The 22,756-nt window shown below is 45.0% G+C and overlaps 1 protein-coding gene across 1 annotated transcript; it reads left to right on the top strand.

Moving 5' to 3' along the window:
- Positions 1–496: 496 nt before the first annotated feature.
- LOC144169433 (motile sperm domain-containing protein 2-like) lies at positions 497–21,825 on the top strand. The gene is made up of 8 exons (XM_077698584.1): positions 497–859; positions 9,868–10,014; positions 12,391–12,477; positions 13,012–13,166; positions 15,974–16,034; positions 17,605–17,643; positions 18,852–18,976; positions 20,472–21,825. The coding sequence occupies exons 1-8, from the start codon at positions 742–744 to the stop codon at positions 20,529–20,531; spliced, it is 792 nt and encodes a 263-aa protein (XP_077554710.1). The 5' UTR covers positions 497–741; the 3' UTR covers positions 20,532–21,825.
- The last annotated feature ends 931 nt before the right edge of the window (positions 21,826–22,756 follow it).

The following is a 22,756-nucleotide window of genomic DNA, read 5'->3' as shown; positions in this document are numbered from 1 at the left end:
GACACGTATGCCACGCGCACGGCCCCACGCGCGAGAACGAACTTGAGGTCGGCATCGACGTCGCTGCAACCGGTTAGCCTTCGCTCGCACCGCGATCTCCGAGACGCCGGCTCGGAGCCTTTTCATCGTCGCTCTCTCGTCGTAATTTTTCTCTCCACTTTTAATGGACTCGCTCAACGCCGTTCCGTCAGTCGGACAACTCCTGACGTAGCGGAAGTGACGTCAGCAACCGGCGGCGTTTGTTTCTCCGCCACCCGGGCTTCCGCCGAGTAGCAGGTACACGCAACAACGCACGCGCCCGCTCCCGAGCAAAGACCCATGGGAGAGGAGGGACACTTGAGAGGCTGAGCCTTCTGTCACGGAAGTCTCGCCCGCTTATTACGGCGTGTGGAGAAAGGAGCTCCAAGGTTGGCCGCCGCGGGTACAAAAGCAGCCAAGAGGAAAAGCAAAAAAAAGCACCAAACAAACAGGCAAAGTGTTGGCGGGCTCGACGGAGGGAAGAAAGAGGAGCATCACGCTTACGCTGCTAGTCTCACACGAAAGGGAAAGCCCGCCGTGAGACTGGTGCAGTCGGCCGGGTGTCACCGTGAACGGCAGGTACTACGTTAGCGAAGAGTCGTAAGTCGGTGAAATCACTTCGGCTTGGAAGGAAGCGGCTGCCACGCACACTTTTAATCTCGCACCCTCCGTAACGCACGTGGACTTTGTTTTCTCCGAGGAGTTTCGGCGTGACAGTCAACCATGCCATACATGCTGGAGAATGATGTTTTCGGCGAAGAGAAGAACTGGGCCCTGGTAACGCAGGACCAGATACGCGAGCTGCGTCAGCACTTTCTCGACACCTGGAACGAAGAGGACGGTGAGTTGTGGGCGACGCGAGACTGGACCTGTGCAGATTGCAGGGACGGGTGTTACGAGCAAGAGTACACTTGCTCCTGCTAATAGGAATCGGTAACGTGTGTGCGGTCCTTTTTAACATGCACAATTAACAATGTTGCTTCTATTAACTCTAAAGCTCGCCCATATTTGTATACCCTGCAAGGTTTGCAGGCTCTAAAGCTTAGAAACAACTGCCAAAGCTTATGATCATTTCCAGCTGCGGTTGTAGACCTTAAAAAGTAATTTCTCGAACCTCAGTTACTGTGGCCAACAACGTCGTAAAATTGTCTCAACTTTTTTCAGAGATGATAAAACCTAACCGGTCTGGTTGCACAATATTAAATCAACGTCAGCTTACTTGCACTCTTCTCTCTGTGAGCGCGCAAGTCTTAATTGAGTAGTACGTTAGAATGACGAATCCTAAAACAAGCGAAACTTGCCGCGGTATCGCTCCACGCAGAAAAAAATTAACAATATTCGTTGAAGAATCCAGCAATACCATCAACAAGGAGCAAGTAGAGATGGGCGAATATTCGGTGTTGTCGAATATTCGATCGAATTGCTCTCTATTTGTTATTTGCATCGTTCCAAATGCCGGTGTTCGATATTTTAAAATTATTCCGCGCTTCCGAATAGGCAGCCAAAAGCCAAGCTTTCCGGTCAAGCCTTCCGAGATGTCATCCCAGGCTTGTCGCAAGCAGTGTTGCGGAATGTACGTCCCCATTTCATTCCAATTCCATTCCGGAGGATTAACAATTGTCGCAATTACATTCCATTTAATTCCTCGGAATGACAAAACCTAGCCCATTTCCACTCCTGGAATGGATGGGGAGTTCGATTCCATTCTTTTATTTCCTCAATATGGATACTACCTCTTGATGCTGTATCGTGTCATCGAAGAGCGCAACGTATACCTGACGTTGTCTTATGCCTTAGAAACTGCTAAAAAAATATGCAAAGCGCGTTACCCGTCTCTGAAGTTGAGGGGTGCACATGCAGCAGCTTGGTCACATATCTCGTGCAGAACAGCCGCCATTCCAACGTGCAAAGGGGCATTTCCGCTACTTATAATATTTGCATGCGCAACACGTTTTAATCGCGTGCTTTTCCGCGGCGCGAGGAGCAGCAGCTATTAGTTGCCGTCTGCTTGTTTCGCTTCGTTGAAAAGCCTGTAGCCTGCTATCTTGCTATCTGCTTTCCGCAACATCACACCAGCGCCATTAGCCTGCAGCAAACTCAGAGGAATGTCCACCGTATCTTTCTCACATCTATACATGTACTTGAAATCCTTAACTAAGTGAGTTCGAGGGCATTTAGAGCACCGACCAGTAATGCTATAGTACCAACGCAAGAGACGGTGGGGCAGCATCATGGAACAACGTAGCCTTAAAGAGACCCTGCAACACTTTGGATAAACGCTTTCACTCTTTCCTACGCGTGTAGAAGCACTGCGAAAGCTACAGTAACCACCAGCACGGAGCGGCACTGCGTGATTTGCTCGCCGCACCAGATACGCCTTCCGTTTCTCCTTTGTTTTTGTGGCTTTGTTTTTTTTTAGTTCTTATCGAAAAGCGTTCATTGCTGCGACTGAAGGAAAACCGACCGACGGCCGCTACATGGCCTCAGTGACGTAATTTGGGCCGCCGAAGAACGTCAAAACCGGGAAAGAGAGAAAAATCTTTTGAGTGAGTTTACAAGTTATCTGATTAGCATAGAGCAGTAATTTTTGGCTGAGGTACTTTCCAACCCCATAATCTAAGTACTGGGTGAGTTGGGTGACAAGGTTCTGCAAGCAAGCATTTAAGATTTCAAAAAATGTTGGAAGAAGTGTTGCAGGGTCCCTTTAACAGTATGGCATTCAGCGTATGAAAGTTCCTACCGCTTCCACATTCTCCTTTTTCTGCGTGCGTGGTAGGTTCCTTTCCATGCCCCTCCTTGCCACAAAATCTCCGACTGTTTTGCCTTTCCGCATCTATACACGAACAAAATTTCAGCATTCTTGCTTTTCCAAAATATTTTATTACCCAAATTTATAGTACAAACAACAGCACCGTCAGTTGCATGAAGGATGTCAGTCGTAGCGCGGGTGTCAACACAATTCGTTTCGGCTTAATGTAAAACGCTCGTGATTCATTAGCTGCTCGGGTTAGGTGTATTTCTCTCGTGAAGAAATAGTAGAAGATCAGTGTTTGTGATAATTAGGGGTAGGTCACGACTCACGAACCTCTTGCAGCCAAAATTATGAAATTATAACGTAGGTATTCACTTTGCTGCGGATTATAAGTCCCGTACTTCTTCGACGCTTTATCTCGTTTTCAGATTGTGCAGGGCAGGAGGGTCGCTTAATTAAGCGTGTCCTCCAATGACGCGCGCAAACAAGGAAATTTCATTGCATGGCTAAATAGTGAAGACTAGTAATGGCGCGGAGCAATCTCCTCCGCCGCACAAATAGCCACAAGTTTTTCCTCCCGACACGCAAACATTTTGCTTCCACGAAAGAACTACATCTAATGAGCGAGAGCGGCCGCTCATGGGAAACACAAACAATGAAGAATTTGAATTAAGGAAAAATGGCGCAAAGGTTTTTTGCACAGCCCCCAGAATGAAGAGGCTACCTACTGACCTGGTGTGTTTCTTGCGCAGCGTCAAACGGCAAATTACACCCCACCTATTCCCAAATGAGATAAGCTAGCTTGTCAACGCTACACCTTGCGCACGTTCGCGACGTCCGGAGGAGGAGCATTACATAAAAAAAACTCGCAACGGAGGAAGATTGTAGCGCTCACTGCATGGCGCGCAAGGTCAGCAATGTGCTTTCAGAAAGCTTCCCTGGCCCAAGTCTCTTTCACAAGTGTCATTAACGACGAGATGTCATTTGGGGAGTGGACGCCTCCCCTCTTGCAGTTCGCCGCGCATTATGAGCTGCGGCACGCGGCGACGTGAGCGCTAGGACGTTTCGGGTCAGGGAGAGAGACACGAATGGCTACCGTCTGTAATCGGGACAAGGCTACAAAAACGTCCCGGATGATTCGCTGAGGCCCAGGCGCGCGTGTCGCGGTCGAGTGCAAAAGCGAGGTCTAACACGCCTCGTCAAACAGGGACCATGTATTTGCCTGACAGCCTCGTTGTCCGTCGCATGTGGGCGAACTGCACTAGAATTTCGCACGCCTTTCTATCATTCACTCGCAAGCCCATGAATTGTTGGTCTTCGACTCAAGGTTCTGCGCCCATTCACGCTCTGTTTACCTCCGGCTTTTTGAGGTACGCATTAGCTGCAAAGAGTGTTACGAAGAGAAGTCAAATGCATGAAGCCCTATTACGTAGAACCTTGGACGCCAGGAACAGATATCAAATTAACGCCCTAGTGCACATTTTAACCACGCGAACCGACCATTATTTGTAAGTGCACGGTGGTTGAGGCACGGTGCTGGCGCTTGAGGGTCTGCATAGGATAAGCTTTCCATTATTACACATTATGCGGGGCTTTGGCACAGTGGGAATAAATAATTACGGTAACCCTGTCTAACAATGGCGCGCAATCTTCTCTCAATGAATGAGCTCTAAATGGCGACCAACTTTAATTGTACGGCGAATGCTATCTCCGCCCAACATTCCATACAACGAACATTTTATAGTGTGTAGACATACGATCTTAACTGTTCTGCAGTCAAATAGCGAAGTATTTGCTCACCCGACATTCGGCTATTGCTCGCGTTCTGCTGTAAACTCCTGTGTCTTAAATGAATGTCACTTGCACGAAAAATCACGCGAATATTGCCTCGCTAACAGTTGCAATGAAGAAGTTACCGCATTGGAACACGATGGAGGTGTTAAGCAAGCTTCCAAAGTCAAAATCCCCACCTCACACTAGAACAGGAGGATGGCGAAGGTTGATGACGAAGAGAACTATTTATGTGTGTGGTAACGTCAATTTATTTTCTTCTTTTCACTTCATGAGAGACAACGTTGCTCAGCCCACAGTTGGGCTTTCGTAGACTTCTTGCTCAGAAACCCACCACCGGAGATCCTTAGTATCACTCACAAACAATGACTGTAACGCAACATACACTGCACTCAACTGTTACTTCTTAAGATTGTTGCTACCCGCAATGCAGAGGCATACCAGTCTGTTCAGAACATCCCTTTTGTTTACTATACTACAACCGGATCTAGACAAATGTAAATTTTCATTTGATGAACTAAGCTGTGGCTTTATACAAACAGTTTGCCGTTGTCCAGTGCCCACACCACAGCCGGTCGGGCTCTTTTTACACTAACCTGGTTGTCTGCGATGGGGACGTAACTTTCCTCGGGCTGCATTCCCGATACGCACTCTTCGCTGGTTCTGCTGTTAAATATTTCCTTCTGTATTTCAAATCAATCGGGCACCCTTTACGCTCGAGTGAAGCTATTCCTGAAGGAGCAAAGATAAAAGATCGCTAATCGGAATTCATAACAGGGTACGAAAAGCCAACGGGGCACAATCTATTTATACCAATGTAAGTATGCAGGCTACGGGCTGATTAAAAGTAAATGTCAGAACTTTCTAGTTTTCTGGCCCGTCGGTACACGTGGCATGATAGCATCTACAAGGGAGCACCATGATGATGAAAACTGTACAGATATTGACGCAAAGGCATTTCATTTTTTTTTTCCAAGACACCAGGCAGGCCCCATAATCTTATACCGACATTATATGACTGCATGTAAGGGACCCATATGCAATGACTTGGCAGAGCCTACAACGGCGCCCTTAAGTTCTCAGAAACTGTGCCCCCTGTCTTCAAGCGGGGTTTTCCGCATGCTTGTCCTTCGAGCATTTTCTGGCATTGCGAAGACCGAAAAGTAATTGCGACCCGCAGGTGGGAAAAACTGCCCCGAGTGAGAAGCATTCTGATGCCTTTCCCTAAGGTAAGGGTAAGAAGATTCTCGGGCACAGCATTGTGTAACGTTTGTCACGAGAACGCGCCTGTTTGCGGGGCACGGCAACACTGTACCTTGAACCTTCTCTGAATACCCAATGAATTAACACGCGATGAGCAAATTTAATGTTGTTGGCCATTTGCCTTCAATCAGACCCGTATACCAGGGAATCTACACGTGATCTGTACAAACCTGCTCGTCTGATCTGTACGAACGGGTAAACAAAAAAATATGGGCAACGACACGCGGAAAAAGTGTATGCCGTCACAGTTCCTTTGATTGGCGAGTAAGCGAGCCTGTTTCCTTCATGTTCGGTCCGTGTAGCCTCTAGACGATGCAATCCACCTACAGCACTCTCACAGGACTGTTTCAAGGAAAACCGCGCTGATAAACTTGCCGTTCTTGGGCGTGTTTGCGACAAGAATAACCAACCAGCCTGCCCTACATTTTCTGAGAGGCGCGCTTGGAAGAAGACAGTAACTTTATTACTAAAAGAAACCCATAGTCTAGGGCTCCCGGGATAGTGGACAAGGTCCTCGTTGCACTTCCCCACTCGAGTCAGCGAGCCTCCTTTCCCATGAAGTGGGGAAGGAGGCTGGCATGGGGGGAGGATGGACTGGGTATGGGGGGAATTTTAGGAATTCTGTGCGCACGTCCAGAGAGTATGATAAACACCGGGGTATTCTACGCAGTTTGGACCCTTGGGGGTCCCCCGTAATCTTTAAATTCCCCCATGAATACACCAAAAACATTCGACATCCTCGTAGAAGCTGTCCACGGCCTCATCATCGTAGCTTAGTTAGCTGTTGCCGCTAGGCTTGTACTATCTCTAGCCTGTATGGCTTGTTTAGCTTGATTACAACTATTGTGACTCTTTTGTTGGTGCTCCAAATATTTCCCAAGGAATTCCAGAAATCCCAAGGAATTCTGCCAACATTTCTGCAAAGCCAAACAATGTTCCAGATTTTTGTAATGTCAGACTTTTAAGCAGACCGGTGGCACTCGTACTGAACTCAGAGGATCAATTGTTCGGCTTATGGGCTTTACGGTCGGCAACAGTTCTGCATGCAGTGCGAATCACATAACTCGTAACCCGCTGGAGTGCCGCTATAGTAATGGCAAATGAAAACGTATGCATCGTGTGTCCATTCACAAACATAAGTGCTAAATATATTTGGCGAAATCTATTTAGCACACGTTTTCGAATTGACACATTTCTCCTGGCTCATGGGCGCATCCTGAGGCTTCTTCTTCCTCCGTTCAGTTACTGGCAAAATTCTCTAGTCTTATAATAAGACACAGTCACGTAGGCCGAGTCGGGAATTTCGCCCGCCGCATTATAGTTGTGTTTCAATAGCATAAAAAACCCCCTTCAAAGACAAGGCCACTGCAAAGGGGTCCGGACGGGCGCAGTCGTGTGCGCCCGTCAAGGACTGCGCCCGTCCAGCACTGCGCCCATCCTGACCCCTTTGCAGTGGCCTTATATTTAAAGCGCGGTTTTTTCCGCTATTAAAACGCAGTACCAATTAGCCCAACAACATGCTGTACTAAGCTTTGTAGTCGTGGCATTGCTGCCACTTCTGTAACGGCACTCGTGTGGGTTAAGACCTGTCTGATTCGGACTGCATGCTTACCGTGAGCCACGTATGCAATGCTTGTCCCGAAGTTTTTTTTTCCAGGTGGAATTAGGGGTGAATCTCCTAAATCAGCATTATGGAAACTTCAATCTTAAATAGCGGGACTTTTTGGAGACCGTTTTGCTAATGGCCTTCGTCCATTCCCCACGACAAATAAAAGATAAAAAAACAGTTATGGCGTGCTCGACTATTCTCATAACGTACAAGCACACAAACTAGGAATATGAATAACACATAGTTCATCGGCAAAAACTGTGAGTTATCCTAAATGATTGCCTAATTTTGTATTCGGAAGGATTCTATCGCTAGAGTCGCTGCTTCTATTCAGAGCGGTTTAGCGCTGTCCAGAATGACGACAGGAAATTGTTTTCGGCAACTGCGCGCTCAACAACTACCATGTACTACAGCAGAATATTGTTTCAGTGGAAATCACTTTAACAGAACTGCCGTTTAATTAAGCGCGGCGGCATGATGGAGGGCTAGTTGCCAATTTAAAAAACTATCGCTCTGCTTCGCAACTGGGAGTCTTGTCTATGTCATCTTTGATTGATTGATTGATTGATTGATTGATTGATTGATTGATTGATTGATTGATTGATTGATTGATTGATTGATTGATTGATTGATTGATTGATTGATTGATTGATTGATTGATTTTTTTAGTTCCGGTTACCTTCTAGTTCCGAGTGTAACTATTAATCGCAATTGCAACATCCGTGCTCTAGAAAGACCAACTTCGTGAACACGCATACGTAGGCACGTATCCCAAGCAGAACACCGTTAGGAACTGCCATAGGCTAGCAATGACAAGTATGTCATTGGAAAGTTTGGGTGTAAAGTATACCTTGGAACTATGAGGAAAATTTTCCAAGCATGTGAATGAAGTAAAATGCATTTAGCCATTATATATACAGTATATACAGTATATACGGCGTCTCTAGAAACCAGAAGCAATGGTTTATAGTTTCAGGTTGCTTACACAACCGACAGTTAACAGTCCATGGTGCAAAGTACCCCTTAAAACGTAGACACGTTGTAATAGGAGGTGTTGGTGGGCGCCATTTAAAGAGGGACGTCTTTGCAGCTGGATTTATGCACGCACGCCTGACAGGTGTTAAAACAGTGCCACTCATAACCTATCTCCAAGCATAGTTAACAATACATTCGCACAAAGAAACTGCTTACAGCAGTTCATGGGTTATGTTCTCCCTGGAGGTATTAAACAAGTTTTTAGCGGGGAATGCACTACGAGAGAAATTAATGCAGCGGCGATTTCTTTTGGGAATCAACATGGAGCTCTTGACACCATTTGTTCTATGGGATCTAATAAAAATGACAAACGTGCGCACAAACGACGTTGAAGAACTAGCCATAAAAAATGGTCGGTCATATTTTAGAAAAGCAAGAAGTGATTTCATTACCAAAAATTTGGACAAGACCAGGTCCTCAACACTGTAAAGGAAGGAATATATTATTAGTTCTCATGTGCTCAGAGTGCGACATCCACACAAGCGCAGCGAATAACCAATCCAGAGATCGTACTGTGTTCCTGGAACAGTGAAGGACTTCTATGACGTGCGCAATCTCTGCAAAAATAAAACAGGAACAAGAAAACACACATAAATCCCTCTCTATCCAGGACTGCGTCTTGCGTTTATACTTGACTTTTAAGTATTGAAGTTCTTAACAGCCCTACGTAATCCCTCAGAAAAAATCTAGGTCCCGTACCTCAACGACCTAACCAAAGTCTCTACGGCTTTTTAACATCAACGGCCGCGACAGACAACTCACTTAACTGTCATGACAAACTGAAAACCCCGAAAACAGTTCCTTGAAGGCAAGGCTAGCACGGACCTCAATTAGTTTAGTTTTGTAATGGTACACAATTTTGTCATTCACTCGAAACCACGCCATCCCAGTACTAAAATCCGCATACCATTGTACGGCACTCTATACGTGTCTTTAACGTTTCAGTTGGAGCGCCGTAAGACGGCTTTCTATACACTGAGCGTTTTAGAAGGTCGTATAAAGATATCATTCACGCCCTAACTTCAGCGCCTAATGGTGTTGTACAGAGGATTTTCAGGTAACTAATTTTCAATCTAAAACGTTTGAATTCAGCTGTTACTTAACTACGGCTACTTCGGTAGTTATAATTATCGATGATCTATTTGAAGTGCAGGTTTTGATTATTACATTTTCACACTTCGTTGTGTGCTAATTTAAGAAAGGGGAGGTTTGCAACAATCAGATTTCTGTACATCTTGCTGTCCGTCTAGCTGAGGTTGAACAGGTGGCTGATACTTGTTTCACCATGTTCCTGAAAATAAAAAAAATGTCTCGGGATGAATAACTGCGGAAGAATGAAGTGTTGAGCGTGCACACAACGCACGTGATTTATCGATGACATAATGTGCCTTTTTCGCAGACGTGTACTACGATGAGGACGTGAAGAAGATCCGCGAGAGCGACGATTTCTGCCGCAAGATCATCACGCATGTGCGGCTCGACATGGACTTGGCGCACAAGGTCGCCGCCTACTCTCTCCGGTGGAGGCGCTACGTCAAGATTCAAGGTGCGGAGCCTGGTCGTGCATGGCATATGCATAATATACTGACACGCAGGCGGCCGTGCGAAACTTTATTAAGACAGAGATGCAGCCTTGCATCAATCCCCTTTGTTCTCTTTGTCGAGTCATGCAGAGATTTCCTTGATAAGCGAAAGCGTATAAGGCGGATTTCTACTGCCTTGTGACGATTAGGGGAAAAATCGTTTGCATGCTGTCGTCAGAACGTCTTAAAACTTTCCAAGAGAGAACAGGAATGAAACAGCTCTCCGGTGTTAATGGAAAAACCAGACCAGAATATATTTTATTCGGGGTATGGGTGGGGGGAGAGAGTACGAGTCGATGTTTCACCTAAGCATGAGTCGCGCCGTAGTGTACGGCTACAGGATAACTTAGGACCTCTTGTGGCTTCTTCACGTGCGCCTAAATCTCGATACAGAGGTGTTTTTTTTTTCGCTTCGAACATAAAAACGGCTGCCGTTGCCGTTACCCGCGTCCTTGAGCTCAGCAGGCCAGCGCCTTTGCAAGGACGAAGGGCCATTGGCTACTAGAAGAACGTCGTTAGAGATGCTATGTAAAGTGGATCTCTTTTAGAGAAGAAGTCTGCTAAGATGGCATCTCCGATACGACGCAGTGCACAAAACCTTGTGGTCTAAAGCGTGGCACACGTGTGTTATAGGAGGAAGCTGGCGTGACAAGAACGAGTGTCGGCTCTCAGCTGCTTCAAGGCTATACTTCGCACACTTCGTCCTAGATGCGCGCCGTTAGGACAAGTTCATGTAAACCTGAGAAGAGGAAAATAGAGGAAGGTTTACACGCACACAGCACAAAAAAAAACAATCCCAATACAAAACGTACTGTGCAATACTAATCCCCCAGATATTAATGTGAACCAGAAAATTTCTTTCTTTGGTCGCTTCTACACTAGCCACATGTTGATTTAATTTGTTTTTATTTCCGCGGAGATGAAGATAACCAAGCCTTCGAGATGAACGGACGTTCTTGCGGCGCGAATTTTCATTCTGTAGTGTTATTATGTGGTTGCAATAGCCCCTAACAGGTACCGCTTCTTGGCCAATTCCCCCATAAGGGATATGTGGCTTAATCCAACCTTGGCTGTTGGTAGTCCTCTTCGCATCCACCGGAAAAGTTAATAGCGAGCAGAATATGTTCCCTGAATCCAGTCAAAATGAAGTGATAAGTTACTGAAATTCTTGTTCTTTGGTCTACCATGCGATCTGTGCAAGCAAGGCCCTGATATTACACAACAATTCATAGAAGTAGGTTCCCATCCCCTTTTCAAAAACATACGTTCAGCGGCATTTTATTTCCTTCGGGTGGATTTCTTATAAAGCTCTCTGGGCTCAACGTAATAACGTACATTTCTGTGTGGGCTTTGTCCGAGCACCTTTGCAAGATTGTGGCATGCCACATTTTTCTGGAAAATCTTGGAATGCTTTTTATCTCGAAAGCAATCCAAGTTACCTATGACAATGTTGCAGCCTCTGTAATATTATTGTTTTTCTGCACTCGTCATTTCCACTCTGTCTCATTGCTTCACCTGTTGTTTTAATAAAGATTTGTTTCATTCATTCATTCCAGTTTCTTTCTTTTTTAGCAGCTAAGCTGTTTAGCAAATTGGAATGTTTCATGTCCGCAGTTAAAAACACGAAGAAATTGTCGAGGGCGCGAACGTGAGCGCGTGCAACGCTGGACAGTTAACAAAACCAAGAAAATTCCTTGCGCTCGTGTGTGTGTGCCTCACGCCGACCGCCCAGCGTCCCCAACGCACGTTCGTCAAGCCAAAAGCACCCACTTACGGAGATTGGCTAAAATTGGCCAAAAAAAAAAAACTCCACCGTTCGCCGTAATCGTGGCACCACTTTCTCGGAACGAGAAAGGCACATCATAGCGTACACCACTGCATGGTGATGTCCAACGATTATCACTTCCAAAAAAATGAAAAAAGCTCACACTTATAGCAACAATGATGGAGTAAAAGTCGCTGCGGCAGCGAAGGAGAAGCAAACCGGCTGTAGTCGTGGAATTTAACCCTCGTGATGGTCGGAAAGGTTGCGTACACCGTCGCTACCTTCAGTTTATGGGTTAGTGTGAGCGTTTTTTATTTTTTAAAGTTATTCTCCTTTGTTATATGTGCCAGTAAACCGTGTGTTAAGATATCTTTCTTGCCCTGGTGTATCCCCTTTGCGCATGTCAAAATCTTCGAAACTCTGCGCCATACTCTGAAAGTTGCACAGCAGAGCTATTCAGTTTAGGCCTTACGGCTATTGACAGAAGCTTAATAAAGATCTATCTATTGAAGGAACCCCGCCCTAGGAACAAGGAACCCTATCTATTGAATATTAATAAGGTTTTCTTTTGCAGATATAAAGGAAGAAGCCATACCGAAGGAGTTCTTCGAGCAGAACGCAATCTACCCTTACGGAAAGGATAAGCTGGGATGCCACGTCCGTAAGTATCAGCCTGAAACAGCCTTTTTGGGCTAGCAGTCATAATGTCCCCACTGTATCATGCGTCCAGCATTTCTGAACATAATATTACTTTAGGGACTAAATGTGCGAAAGTTTTTTAGTGTTACAAAAAAGTTTCCCCACAGTTACAATCGAATGAAAAGACTTGTTTTTTTGTTCCCCAACCATCAGCGCCTGAAGCTAATCTTAATCAAGTATTTCACCCACTGACTCACTTTTTTGGCATAATGTTTGAGAATTGGCACCGCGAGGTCGCGGAGCGATGACCTCCATCATCTCTAGCAATTTTTGACGACTGCCTGTTTAAACGGGCTGAGGTTTCGAAAAAGTTAACTTTATAAGGTAGTATTCGAAGTAAAGCCTGTTGCATGCGCAACATCCCCTTTACAAAACGGGTCTACTGGGTTCCTGATGGGAGCAACCAATGTCGAACTTGCTGAGTCTCAAGACATGTAACTTGACTTGTGAAAATACATGGCCCTTGCTCTGTGTCTGCCCATCCGGGCGCTTTCAGTGGTGTTACGTTGCAAGAACTATACCAAGGGCCTTGCCGACGCGCTCGAAGTCAAACGAGTGTTCCTGTTCTTCCTGGAGAAACTTTACAACGAATGCGGAGCCAAGAAGATCACCATGGTGTTCGACTGCAGCGGAGCTGGCCTGAGTAACATGGTGCGCAGTTTTCTGTCTCTGTACGGAGTCGTTCGTTATCTGTTACATAGAACCACAGTAATCGTGCATCCGCTGTATTTCCGTCTTCTGCATTGTTAAAAAAAATATCTTACGAACAAGTTTCCGCACGCTTTTATACGGATAAAAAAATTATAATAACTCCGCTAACGCTTGCCTTCTGGCTTAGCTATCACTGTTAAACTCCAGCATTGCTTATCAACGTTAACTGATACTATAAAATATCACCACGTATGGCCATAAATAGCTATTTGTAATTAATTGCTTCAATCGGTCAGTGCATCGTTTTTCGCAAATACTAAGCTTCGCGGAAAACTTTCGTTGTCTGTGCAACAAGATTTCGCGTTTCGAAAAGTGTACTGTAAATTACTTCCAGTCATGCCACCGGGATTGAGTGGTAAATACCTTTTGTTATGTTTTCATGACGTAAATTTGGTTTGTTTAATTCATTACTCATCATTCGTTGTTTTCTGGTTTCTTAGATGTTCAAAGTAAAGCGAGGAAAAGCAAAAGGCAAAGCAGAAGTATTGAATTCACGCTTATAATTTAGCTACAGGGTATCTCTATAAATGTCAGATAGATTAAATCGTTTACGCAATTGGCCATGAATATGAGTGCAAAAAAAAGAGGAGCAGGAAAGCTGTAAAGGGAACAGTTGGGAGTGGGGACACCCAGATTCATTTACCGCAAGTAGCCAAAATATGCATACAAAATTATAGCGTAGATACGAGCCCTTGATTTTTCAGTGGATACCTGGGAAACTGAGACGCCGTCACAAGCTTCGCAGGCATGTGCCCCACTAAAATCGTGTCTGTGCTGCATGCGCCTGCAACTCGAGGCGCGAGTAATAGCTCAGTGGAGAAGACTAGGATGAGGGGCCGCGTGAAAAATATTGGCAGTCCCCGCGTCCTCTGGAATGACCCACTGTCGCCCGATGCATGGGCGTAAATGGACAGAAATCGGCGCCATTACTTTCCCCAAACAGAGACTTGTATTATGTGACGATGCAACGCATGTACCGTTCATTGTTACATAGGAAAGTCATGCTCCGTCTACAACGAAGACTGATAAACGGCTAGGGCGCAGAGCTGAGCGCTATGGATGCCCTTATAGGTCTACTTTCAACACCTCACGGAAACCATTCAATTTCCTGAAAGCTTCCGAAGCGAGAGTAACCTGCAAGACAGTGATCTTTCGCACACATAGCATCGTCAGCAGCGCTTCTTCGCAGCTAAAGCCGCCATTGGCGCAAAATTCGTTCAGAGTAATATGTCACGGCAGCAGCAGCACAAGACTGAAAGCTGCGCCAATGCTGACCCTACGTGTTGCATTAAAAATGAAAGACAGCCTGTTGTGACACTGAGGAGGTAGTGTAACTTACGCAAAAACACAATGGCTTCTCCTGTTGTCTCCGGGTGTTGAGCTCGACCTTCCTGAGCTGCTCGGGAAGACAGTTTTCATTGTGCAACTTACGCAAAAACACAATGGCTTCTCCTGTTGTCTCCGGGTGTTGAGCTCGGCCTTCCTGAGCTGCTCGGGAACACAGTTTGAATCTGCGCGCACGACAATGGCGCGCCCTTGAACGTGGATAGACAGACGTCCGGCGACCTTCTTGAAGGCTACTCCCGACTCCGGATTAGGAAATATCGCACGGTTCGGCATGGGTAATTTTTCGCGCGGCAAACGGGGGCCAACGGAGTCGCAATTAACTGCGTGTCTTTTTCCCCCTTCCGTCTTACCTGGTGTCGCAATAAAGTAAGAACTGCGAGACAAGCCTTATCCTCACGAGGCGAGAGGTTAGCGAGTAATCTTTAAGGCATCGAGGACGGAATCAATCTTGTCGCGGTCAGAGAGGTTTTACGGCATCTTCTCATTACCTCTATGGCGTAACGGCCTAGAAAAAGAAGACTTGTGCGAACTGGTTTCGGTGTCTGGGCGCCATTGGGTAAATCGTGCATTCGGCTTGCATGTTTTGCCAAAAAATCTTCAAAAATTGAAACAACTATACTCGTGCTGTCATTCGGGATCGACTTCCAGCCCCTCCCCTCACAAAAAAGAACAATAGAGCAGCACATCTTCTTGGGCAAGTCGCTGTTGCCCATGGTATTAAGAAAGAGAACTTACTACAGGGTATTCAAAGAATAGATATGAATGTCAGGATGTGATAAGGGGAGAAATAAGCAGACATGAAAGGCTCGTTGAGGGTTAGCAGGAAAGTAAATATAAGGGGCTGTACCATGGCAGGGTGGAAATTTGTGAAGTAATTGCGCATTATTTCTTTCATCTTCATCAGGTGCAAATGAGGTAGGGCTAAATAAAATCCAACAAATGAACACATCACCTGCACGCGTCGTCTCTTTTTACGGCGAGGCACTGGGTATTACTTGTAGTACGTTGTTGTTTTTTCTAGCTCCATGCTCATAGGCGGACTCCAAATATGGTCTAATATTTCCTCATTTTGAAGAAGGTACCTTTGTTGTAACTTGCCCGCCACGGTGAATCAGTAGCTGAGGCATTCTACTGCTGAGGCCAAGGACGTAGGTTCGATTCCCGGCAACGTCGGCCACTTTTCAGATGGAGGCGAAAAGCGATACCGAGCGTATGTTGAGATATCGGCTCGCGTTAAAATGACCAGGTGGTCAAAATTAATCCGGAGCCCTCTACTACTGCGCTCCTCATAGACCAGGTATAGTTTCGGCACGTTAAACTCAACAATCAATAAAATATGTGTTGTGACTCGCAACGAACCATTGTTATTTATATTTGTTTTTGTTTCTGTTACTTTGCAGGACATAGACTTCACCAAGTTTATCTTCAACGTGTTCCTCAAGAGGTATCCGTTGGGCCTTGGTAAGTCGCCCCTTGTATGCTTGAACTTGGGAATATCCGGTGATCATATCGCGGGGCAGCGTAGATATCTGTCGATCGACTTAATGATGCCAATCACACCGCCTAGCTCCGAAACCCCGCTTCGAGGACACGCGGCGTGTTCACGGTCGCAGCGCAGATGAGCGCTGCGATAACCCGCCCGAAACCAGAATATGCAAAACAAGCGACTAGAGTTGCTCGGGCGTTACTCCACGACTTCGAAAAGGAGGCCCGGACCGGTTAGTGCACGCAAAGATGAAGGTCGGCCTCCGGTGCATAACACCTTGCAGCACGCGTAACAGGATCGCATCAGCTGAGTGCAGAAACAGAACTGAACACCGGGAAGGTGGCGGAATCAAATTTTTCTGCTGTGGTTGGGTCTTTTATCTCTAATGGAGGGGTAAAAAATTTCCCTCAAACCAACTGGGCCTGAGCAAAAAAAGACACGGCATGGGCATGGCTAAGAAATCAGTTTAGCATTTGTGAAAAATTACTCGCGCATGAAAGCACGGGATGGGATCGATACGCACACAGGAAAAGCGACAGCCATAGACGAATTCTTCACGGATTATGAAATAACAGAGCGCAGCCGCCAACCGCAAGGGGGTGACAAAAAAAAAAGAAAGTGGGGGGGGGGGGGGGGGGTAGAGAGGGACAGGGCGCTGCCGCTGGTGTACACAGCATAATCAATTTCCGTGTCACACTCGCAGTACGTGTTGGTTTAGATAAGCCATTTCTTCCATTGAAAGTCTCAACAAAGGTTTACTTACGCCCTCATTACCTGCACTGGAGACGCAGCATTTCCAGTGCAGATAATGAGGGCGTAGGTAAACCTTCGGTGAGCCTTTCAGTGAAAAAATGGCTTGTCTAAACGAACATGTAATGCGAGTGTGACCACGGAAATTTATTATGCGCTATCTCTCCACTCTTTCCCTCTTATTTTTTGTAACCCTCTTGTGGTTGGCGCTTGCGCTACGTTATTTCATGGGGAGAAAATGATTAGTTGATGCCTAGCGCTTGTCCTGAGTGCGCTAATAATGTTTCACAATTGTAAGCATCAAATCACCCTAATTGACGTTCTTACAGTTTAGCGTAGTGCTGGTATGTTGTATTATCGTTTATCCGAGCTTGGGTCTTTCCTGAATTAGGTCAGAATTCGGCAAACAGAAAGCAATAAGTTTGGATGGTTGTCTGTTCCTTTCGTAAACATTATGCTTGCCTCAGCGCTGTAATACCGGCACTACTCCATTGTTCCCGCGGGAACGGAGGTGTAATTAGAATTCGTGTCATATACGAAGTACCTTATTATTCACTACTTTTCCGGGTGCCAGTAAGCCCCGCCGAGAATATTTTTGAGCTGGTCTGAAATCTTTAATTACTTATAGACAGTGTTCAAACACAGACCAATGTCATTTTTGAAAACATTTAGTGTACCCCAAAGAATTATAACAACTCTGCACTGTGAATTCAGGTTTCATCTGTCAGATGTCATTTACGCGGTCGGCTAGATTGATAAGCCATACAACATTTTCATGTATTTCTTTCTCTTTAGGTTACGTCCTTGTCTACGACATGCCGTGGCTGTTCAACGGTGAGTATCACCTGCCGTCGGCTCAGCGGAAAAACTGTGACACCACCTTATTAGAGCCAAACACCAAATAGAAGGAAAAATATGCTAACCGCTGAAAAAGAAAGCAGCCAAGAAAACATGTCCTGATATTATGCTACAGTAACAGCCACAGCACCGTTTATGGAAAGTTTTTAACAACGATGATGAAACCTGTGATAACAGGATGAACGTACTCATAACTGGGACATCACGGTGGCGTTAAGATATTTCAAGCAACTCTAAAATCTGGACATATAAAGAGATAAGAACGAATGCCATCACAGGCGGAAATAACGGAGTTTTATAAAGTTTTGTAGAGCCAAAGTAGAGGGTTCGTTCGACCCACCTAAGGAGCATGGGCTCTGCATACCACTTCTCAACCTTACTTTATGCAAAATATGGTGAGAGACCCATTAATAAAAGCGCTTGAAGAGTTACAAGTTACAGCACATATTTATATATCCCAGTAATGTCTGTAAGGTAGTTGCATATTTAAAGAACTCCTAAAGAAAACATTTTCATTCACCACGAGTTAACGTCAACTACCTTTTTTGTAGTTGACGTCACCTACTCACCTACGGGGCAGAAACTTGGAAGCTCACTAAAAGGGGTCAACTTAAATTGAGGACGACTCGGTGAGCAATGGAACGGTAGCATTAAGGGACAAGAAGCGAGCGGAGTGGGTCAGGGAACAAACGCGTGTTAACGGCATATTGGCAGAAATTAAGGAGGAGAAATGGACGTGGGCAGGGCATGTAATGCGAAGGCAAGGTAGCCGTTGGTCATTAAGGGTAACGGAGTGGATCCCTAGAGAAGGCAAGCGTTGTAGGGGCGACAGGAGGTTAGATGGGCAGATGAGATCAAGAAGTTTGCGGGGATACATTGGTCGCGGTTAGAGCAGGGCCCGGATAATTGGAGATCTATGGGAGAGCCATTAGCCCTGCAATGTGCGTAGATTGGCTGATGATGACGACGACGACGGCGACGACGACGGTGATGATGATTATTATTATTATTATTACCTTTTTTTGCAACAAGCTAAAGATAAAACTTGGCGTAATGAGCAACGAATACGGTGACTTGTTCACTTAGATAAAGTTGAAAGAATCCCAAGGCATTTCAGGGTAAAAGAACTCTTTCAAGCGCATGATGGTCGGCGCAAACTTATCCTGTTTGCATGTCCTGCGCAGCCGCCTGGAAGATCATCAAGGGCTGGATGATGCCTGAGGCGGCGGCGCGAGTTAAGATGGTCGGCAAGACTGAAATGGTGGAGTATATCGATGCCAAGAACCTTCCAGTTCACATGGGTGGAACGGTGAGTGTTAAGTAAAACACATTTCTTGGTATAACTCTGTTCAAAATGGGGAAAAGCAATATTCGCTTTACACCTTATTGGCAATCTCCCCTCCCCAATTCCAAAGTGTACCTTATTTTAAGTCTTGCACTTAAGCGCGATGTAAATACGCTGATTTACTGCCCTGCAGCAGAAAAATCGGGTTTAGGAATCTTTTTATGTTACAAACAATGCTTTCACCAATGACCATGAAGTTTTCAATGTCATTGAAGCAGGAATGTCTAAGAACGACATATTATTGGCTGCTTATAAGTGTTCTTTCCCGGAAAGAACGATTGTTCTTTTCAGTGCGCCATCACAGAGTTACTTAGGGATACTGTTTGTTACGCATGCTGAGGATGCGCAGAAGATTAGAAGTGAGGAAGCACTATAGTAAATGCATGACGTGCATATACTTCCATTCCGTTCGTCTGTGAATACTGACAATCACTACGCATGGTAGAGAAACTTGCAAGTGCCGCAATTCTCGCTTTAGAATTAGAATCACACCTTGGAAAGCTAAGCATAGATGAGCAAAGGGAAAGAACAGGACAACAAACAGTTGTCATTGTTTAGAGAAAAAATAACAATAGTGGTATCATTGTGCGATGTTCCCGTGTGCTTGAGGTATCTACAAATGGACGGTGGAATGTCCGCGAGTAACTTCGGAACACAATGCAAGAAAAAGAGACAGGAAAACGCTACCAGAAACCGGTGCATGCTTTTTTTTTTCTCAAAACCTGCGTCATTTCGATGTTCAGTACCAGGCTGTTACCGCTGCTGACAAGGCTAAATAAAATCCGGAAACCAGTACAGAGCTCAGGGCTGATGTCTATTCGACAAAATGTCTAACACATTAGCCATTGGAGTGATGGTGATTGCGCATGCTCCAAAACAATTTCGGGGATGTGCTTCGTCGCAGCTTACACAAACTGCAGGTAAATGCGGCCAACGAAAAATATTTTGGTCCCTGCCTGCTATTAGAGCTTACAAGACATGAACTGTACTTGCATAGCGCAATTCCGCTGCACGAACCACAGTTTTGTAAGTCAAGGCGCATGTTATTCCTGGCATCTGTCCTGTTGACAGCAGTGGTTTGTCATTTAGGCGCATTGCGACTCGAGGAAGGGCGTTAAATTATGCATTTAGGAAGTGAATAACATACTGCATGGAAAATAGGACGCTCACTAAAATGTAATTGTTGCGTAGTAGTTTAATTTATCGCAATTGAACTATTCTAGATATGGTCGTCTTACATTGAGACATCATTAAACCGTAAGACATCGTGGATATTCTTTTTGTTTTTTATTCTTCAAGTGCCTTCAAACTGAAACGCGTGGTCACGGTTTTTAGTGTTTTTTCTATTGTTAAAGAAAAAACAAGCCAAATCGTTGGGATCTTTATTTTTCTTTGGTTTAGGCTTAATATATGGCATGACTCGAAGATGGTAACGCTCGCTTTCTTTTTATTACCGCAGGACACGTACGAATACAGCTACGTCCCTGGAAAACCCCTGGGAGAGCGCGCTTCTTGCTGAAAATGCCCCGGAGACACCTACTGGTTCGATAGCGAAAAAATCTGACTAAGAAACACACCGCCGAGGCCACACAAAGGGAAAACGTCCACCTCAGAGTGCTTCTTTTGTTTTTTTTGCGGGAGCTGATTTTAAATTGCCCGTATTTCGTCATAACGCCTTCAATTCGTCTCTGATCTCTTGCGTAACACAGATCAACGGTCTTGGGGCTGCGACTTCTCGAAACAAAACCTAGCTGTAGACGACGAAAGTCATTTTAAAAAGAACATTAAGCGACATTGTTTTTTATAGATTCCAGGCCTTTCGTATCTCAGGCATGATTCTCCATGTTTTAGAAAATAGCTGAGACGCCCTGAAAAAAATATATATATTTTTTATACTTTGCAGAAGTTGGCTTCATGGTATAATTTACGTAACATTCAAATCGAACATCCTCGTGTTCTTTCGCAACATCTTTTTTGTATATTTTGAGGTGTTCTCAACAATGTTAAGATTGCGGTGGAGCTTCGGGCAGCCATCTTTCCACTTTGGTCTTTGTTTTGTTTTTGTTTTCTTCATTTCTCCCTGCGAACATGATCTGCTTAGCGTCGCACTTAAAGTGCCCTTCTTCGCTCGCCGTGTGGGTTGTGTGAAATACCTTGCCCCAGAGCACTCAGCTGTGCAATGCTCAACGCTGTGATACCGAGTGCAAAGCTCCTTTAGGGAGTATAAGCATGTATACCATTCCGCGACTATGGGGCCGCAAGCGTGCGCTGACGCCTCCCCTGGGATTTTTTTTTCTTCAAAATATCCATGATTTAATCGGTGAAGATAGCCTAAACTTGACTGAAATTGCAAAAATGTCGTTATTTGCAAGTGTGAAATAAGGAAGGGGGTCCCTCAGCAGCTGACAATATGCATACCTCGATTTCCCAAACGTGTTGTGCGTGTAAGAGAATCGGGGACAGAACTCGGATACATCAAGTTAGTGTCAACAAAAATACACGGCACGCCGTCACATGCAATTTATGGGGAACAGGGTTGTAATAACGGTTGACATACTGCGCTATTTATCCTGCAGACAGTTGTGCTCTCACAGCGTTCACTCACTGCACAAATGGGAATTCTTTTTATATGCGTTTTACCAGCGCAATGGAATGTTGAAGCTGCTGAAACGTTCCCCACATATCCTTTGGCGAGCTCACGCCAAGCACCGGCGTGCTTGCGCACCCTAAAAAATCCAGATTGATTGTAAATGTGTACAGGACTTATAATTATGTTATTTTGGAGATAAATAAATATTGTTTTCTATGCGTTCTCTATGTTCATGTTTTCAGTTTATTTGTTTATGATTGAATGCCATTAATGCTCGTTGAAACATCACAGTGATGCATTGGAATTTATGAAGGCAGGAAATTAACACTGAAAGAACGAAAAGTGTAAGACATGTATTTATTTATTACAAATACATAGTGCACCAACATGGGGTTATCGTAGAGAGATTCGGAATTGAAAAAGTACCATGCAATGAAAAGAAATGACATTACGGTGAAACAACTGTTCACAGCGGAGGATGAATGGCAATTACATGCTGGAAAACAGTCATCAATGGCCGTCTGAAAATCATTTGCAGTAACCATGCCACTGGGGAGGGCATTCTACTTACCAATTGTGTTTGGGAAAAACGAATATTTAGACATTAATACGTGCCTAGTACAGTATTATTTCCCTTTGGTTATCCCGTCTAGCAGCGATGTAATCCAGCTCCTTTAAATATTTTTTTATTTATTCTTGTCTTATCCCTCAAAATGTTATGCAGAAATCTTAATCCTGACATTCCTCTCTACGTGCTGCCAATTTCTTCCATCCAAGCCCATCACTAATAGCTGTGCTTTTAACACTGAAATCGTACTTTGCCGTAGCGAAGCGCGCTGCGCGATTTTGGACACGCTACAACTTGTTTATATTGGTTTTAGTAAACGGAAACCAAGCCTGGCAAGCGTATTCAAGAACTGGCCCAATTTTAGTAATTTACAGCGTTTTCTTGAACTCCGAATTGGTGTGCTTGAAGTTTCTCTGAAAACACAGCAGGCGGGACGCGTTTGCCGCAGCTGTGTCTACGTGCAGAGACCGATTCAAAGCTGAAGAAAGAACGACACCAAGATATCTAACCTTACGACAGGATTGCAGAGCCGTTTCATTTAGGGTGTATGAGGTTGATAGCTTCTTTTTCTTATTTGTTAACTGTA

The sequence above is a fragment of the Haemaphysalis longicornis genome, unplaced genomic scaffold (assembly GCF_048455015.1).
Source record: "Haemaphysalis longicornis isolate Haplotype H1 unplaced genomic scaffold, Haemaphysalis longicornis Haplotype H1 scaffold_2, whole genome shotgun sequence".
NCBI lineage: Eukaryota > Metazoa > Arthropoda > Arachnida > Ixodida > Ixodidae > Haemaphysalis > Haemaphysalis longicornis.
The sequence above is the reverse complement of the archived record's forward strand: the minus strand, read 5'-3'. Positions and strand labels throughout refer to the sequence as shown.

Excerpts from the sequence above, each read along its gene's own strand:
- LOC144169433 (XM_077698584.1), top strand. The coding sequence starts at position 742 with ATGCCATACATGCTGGAGAATGATGTTTTCGGCGAAGAGAAGAACTGG. Across the intron at positions 12,478-13,011 it reads TAAGCTGGGATGCCACGTCC|TGGTGTTACGTTGCAAGAAC; the intron begins GTAAGTATCAGC and ends GGGCGCTTTCAG. Across the intron at positions 17,644-18,851 it reads CATGCCGTGGCTGTTCAACG|CCGCCTGGAAGATCATCAAG; the intron begins GTGAGTATCACC and ends TGTCCTGCGCAG.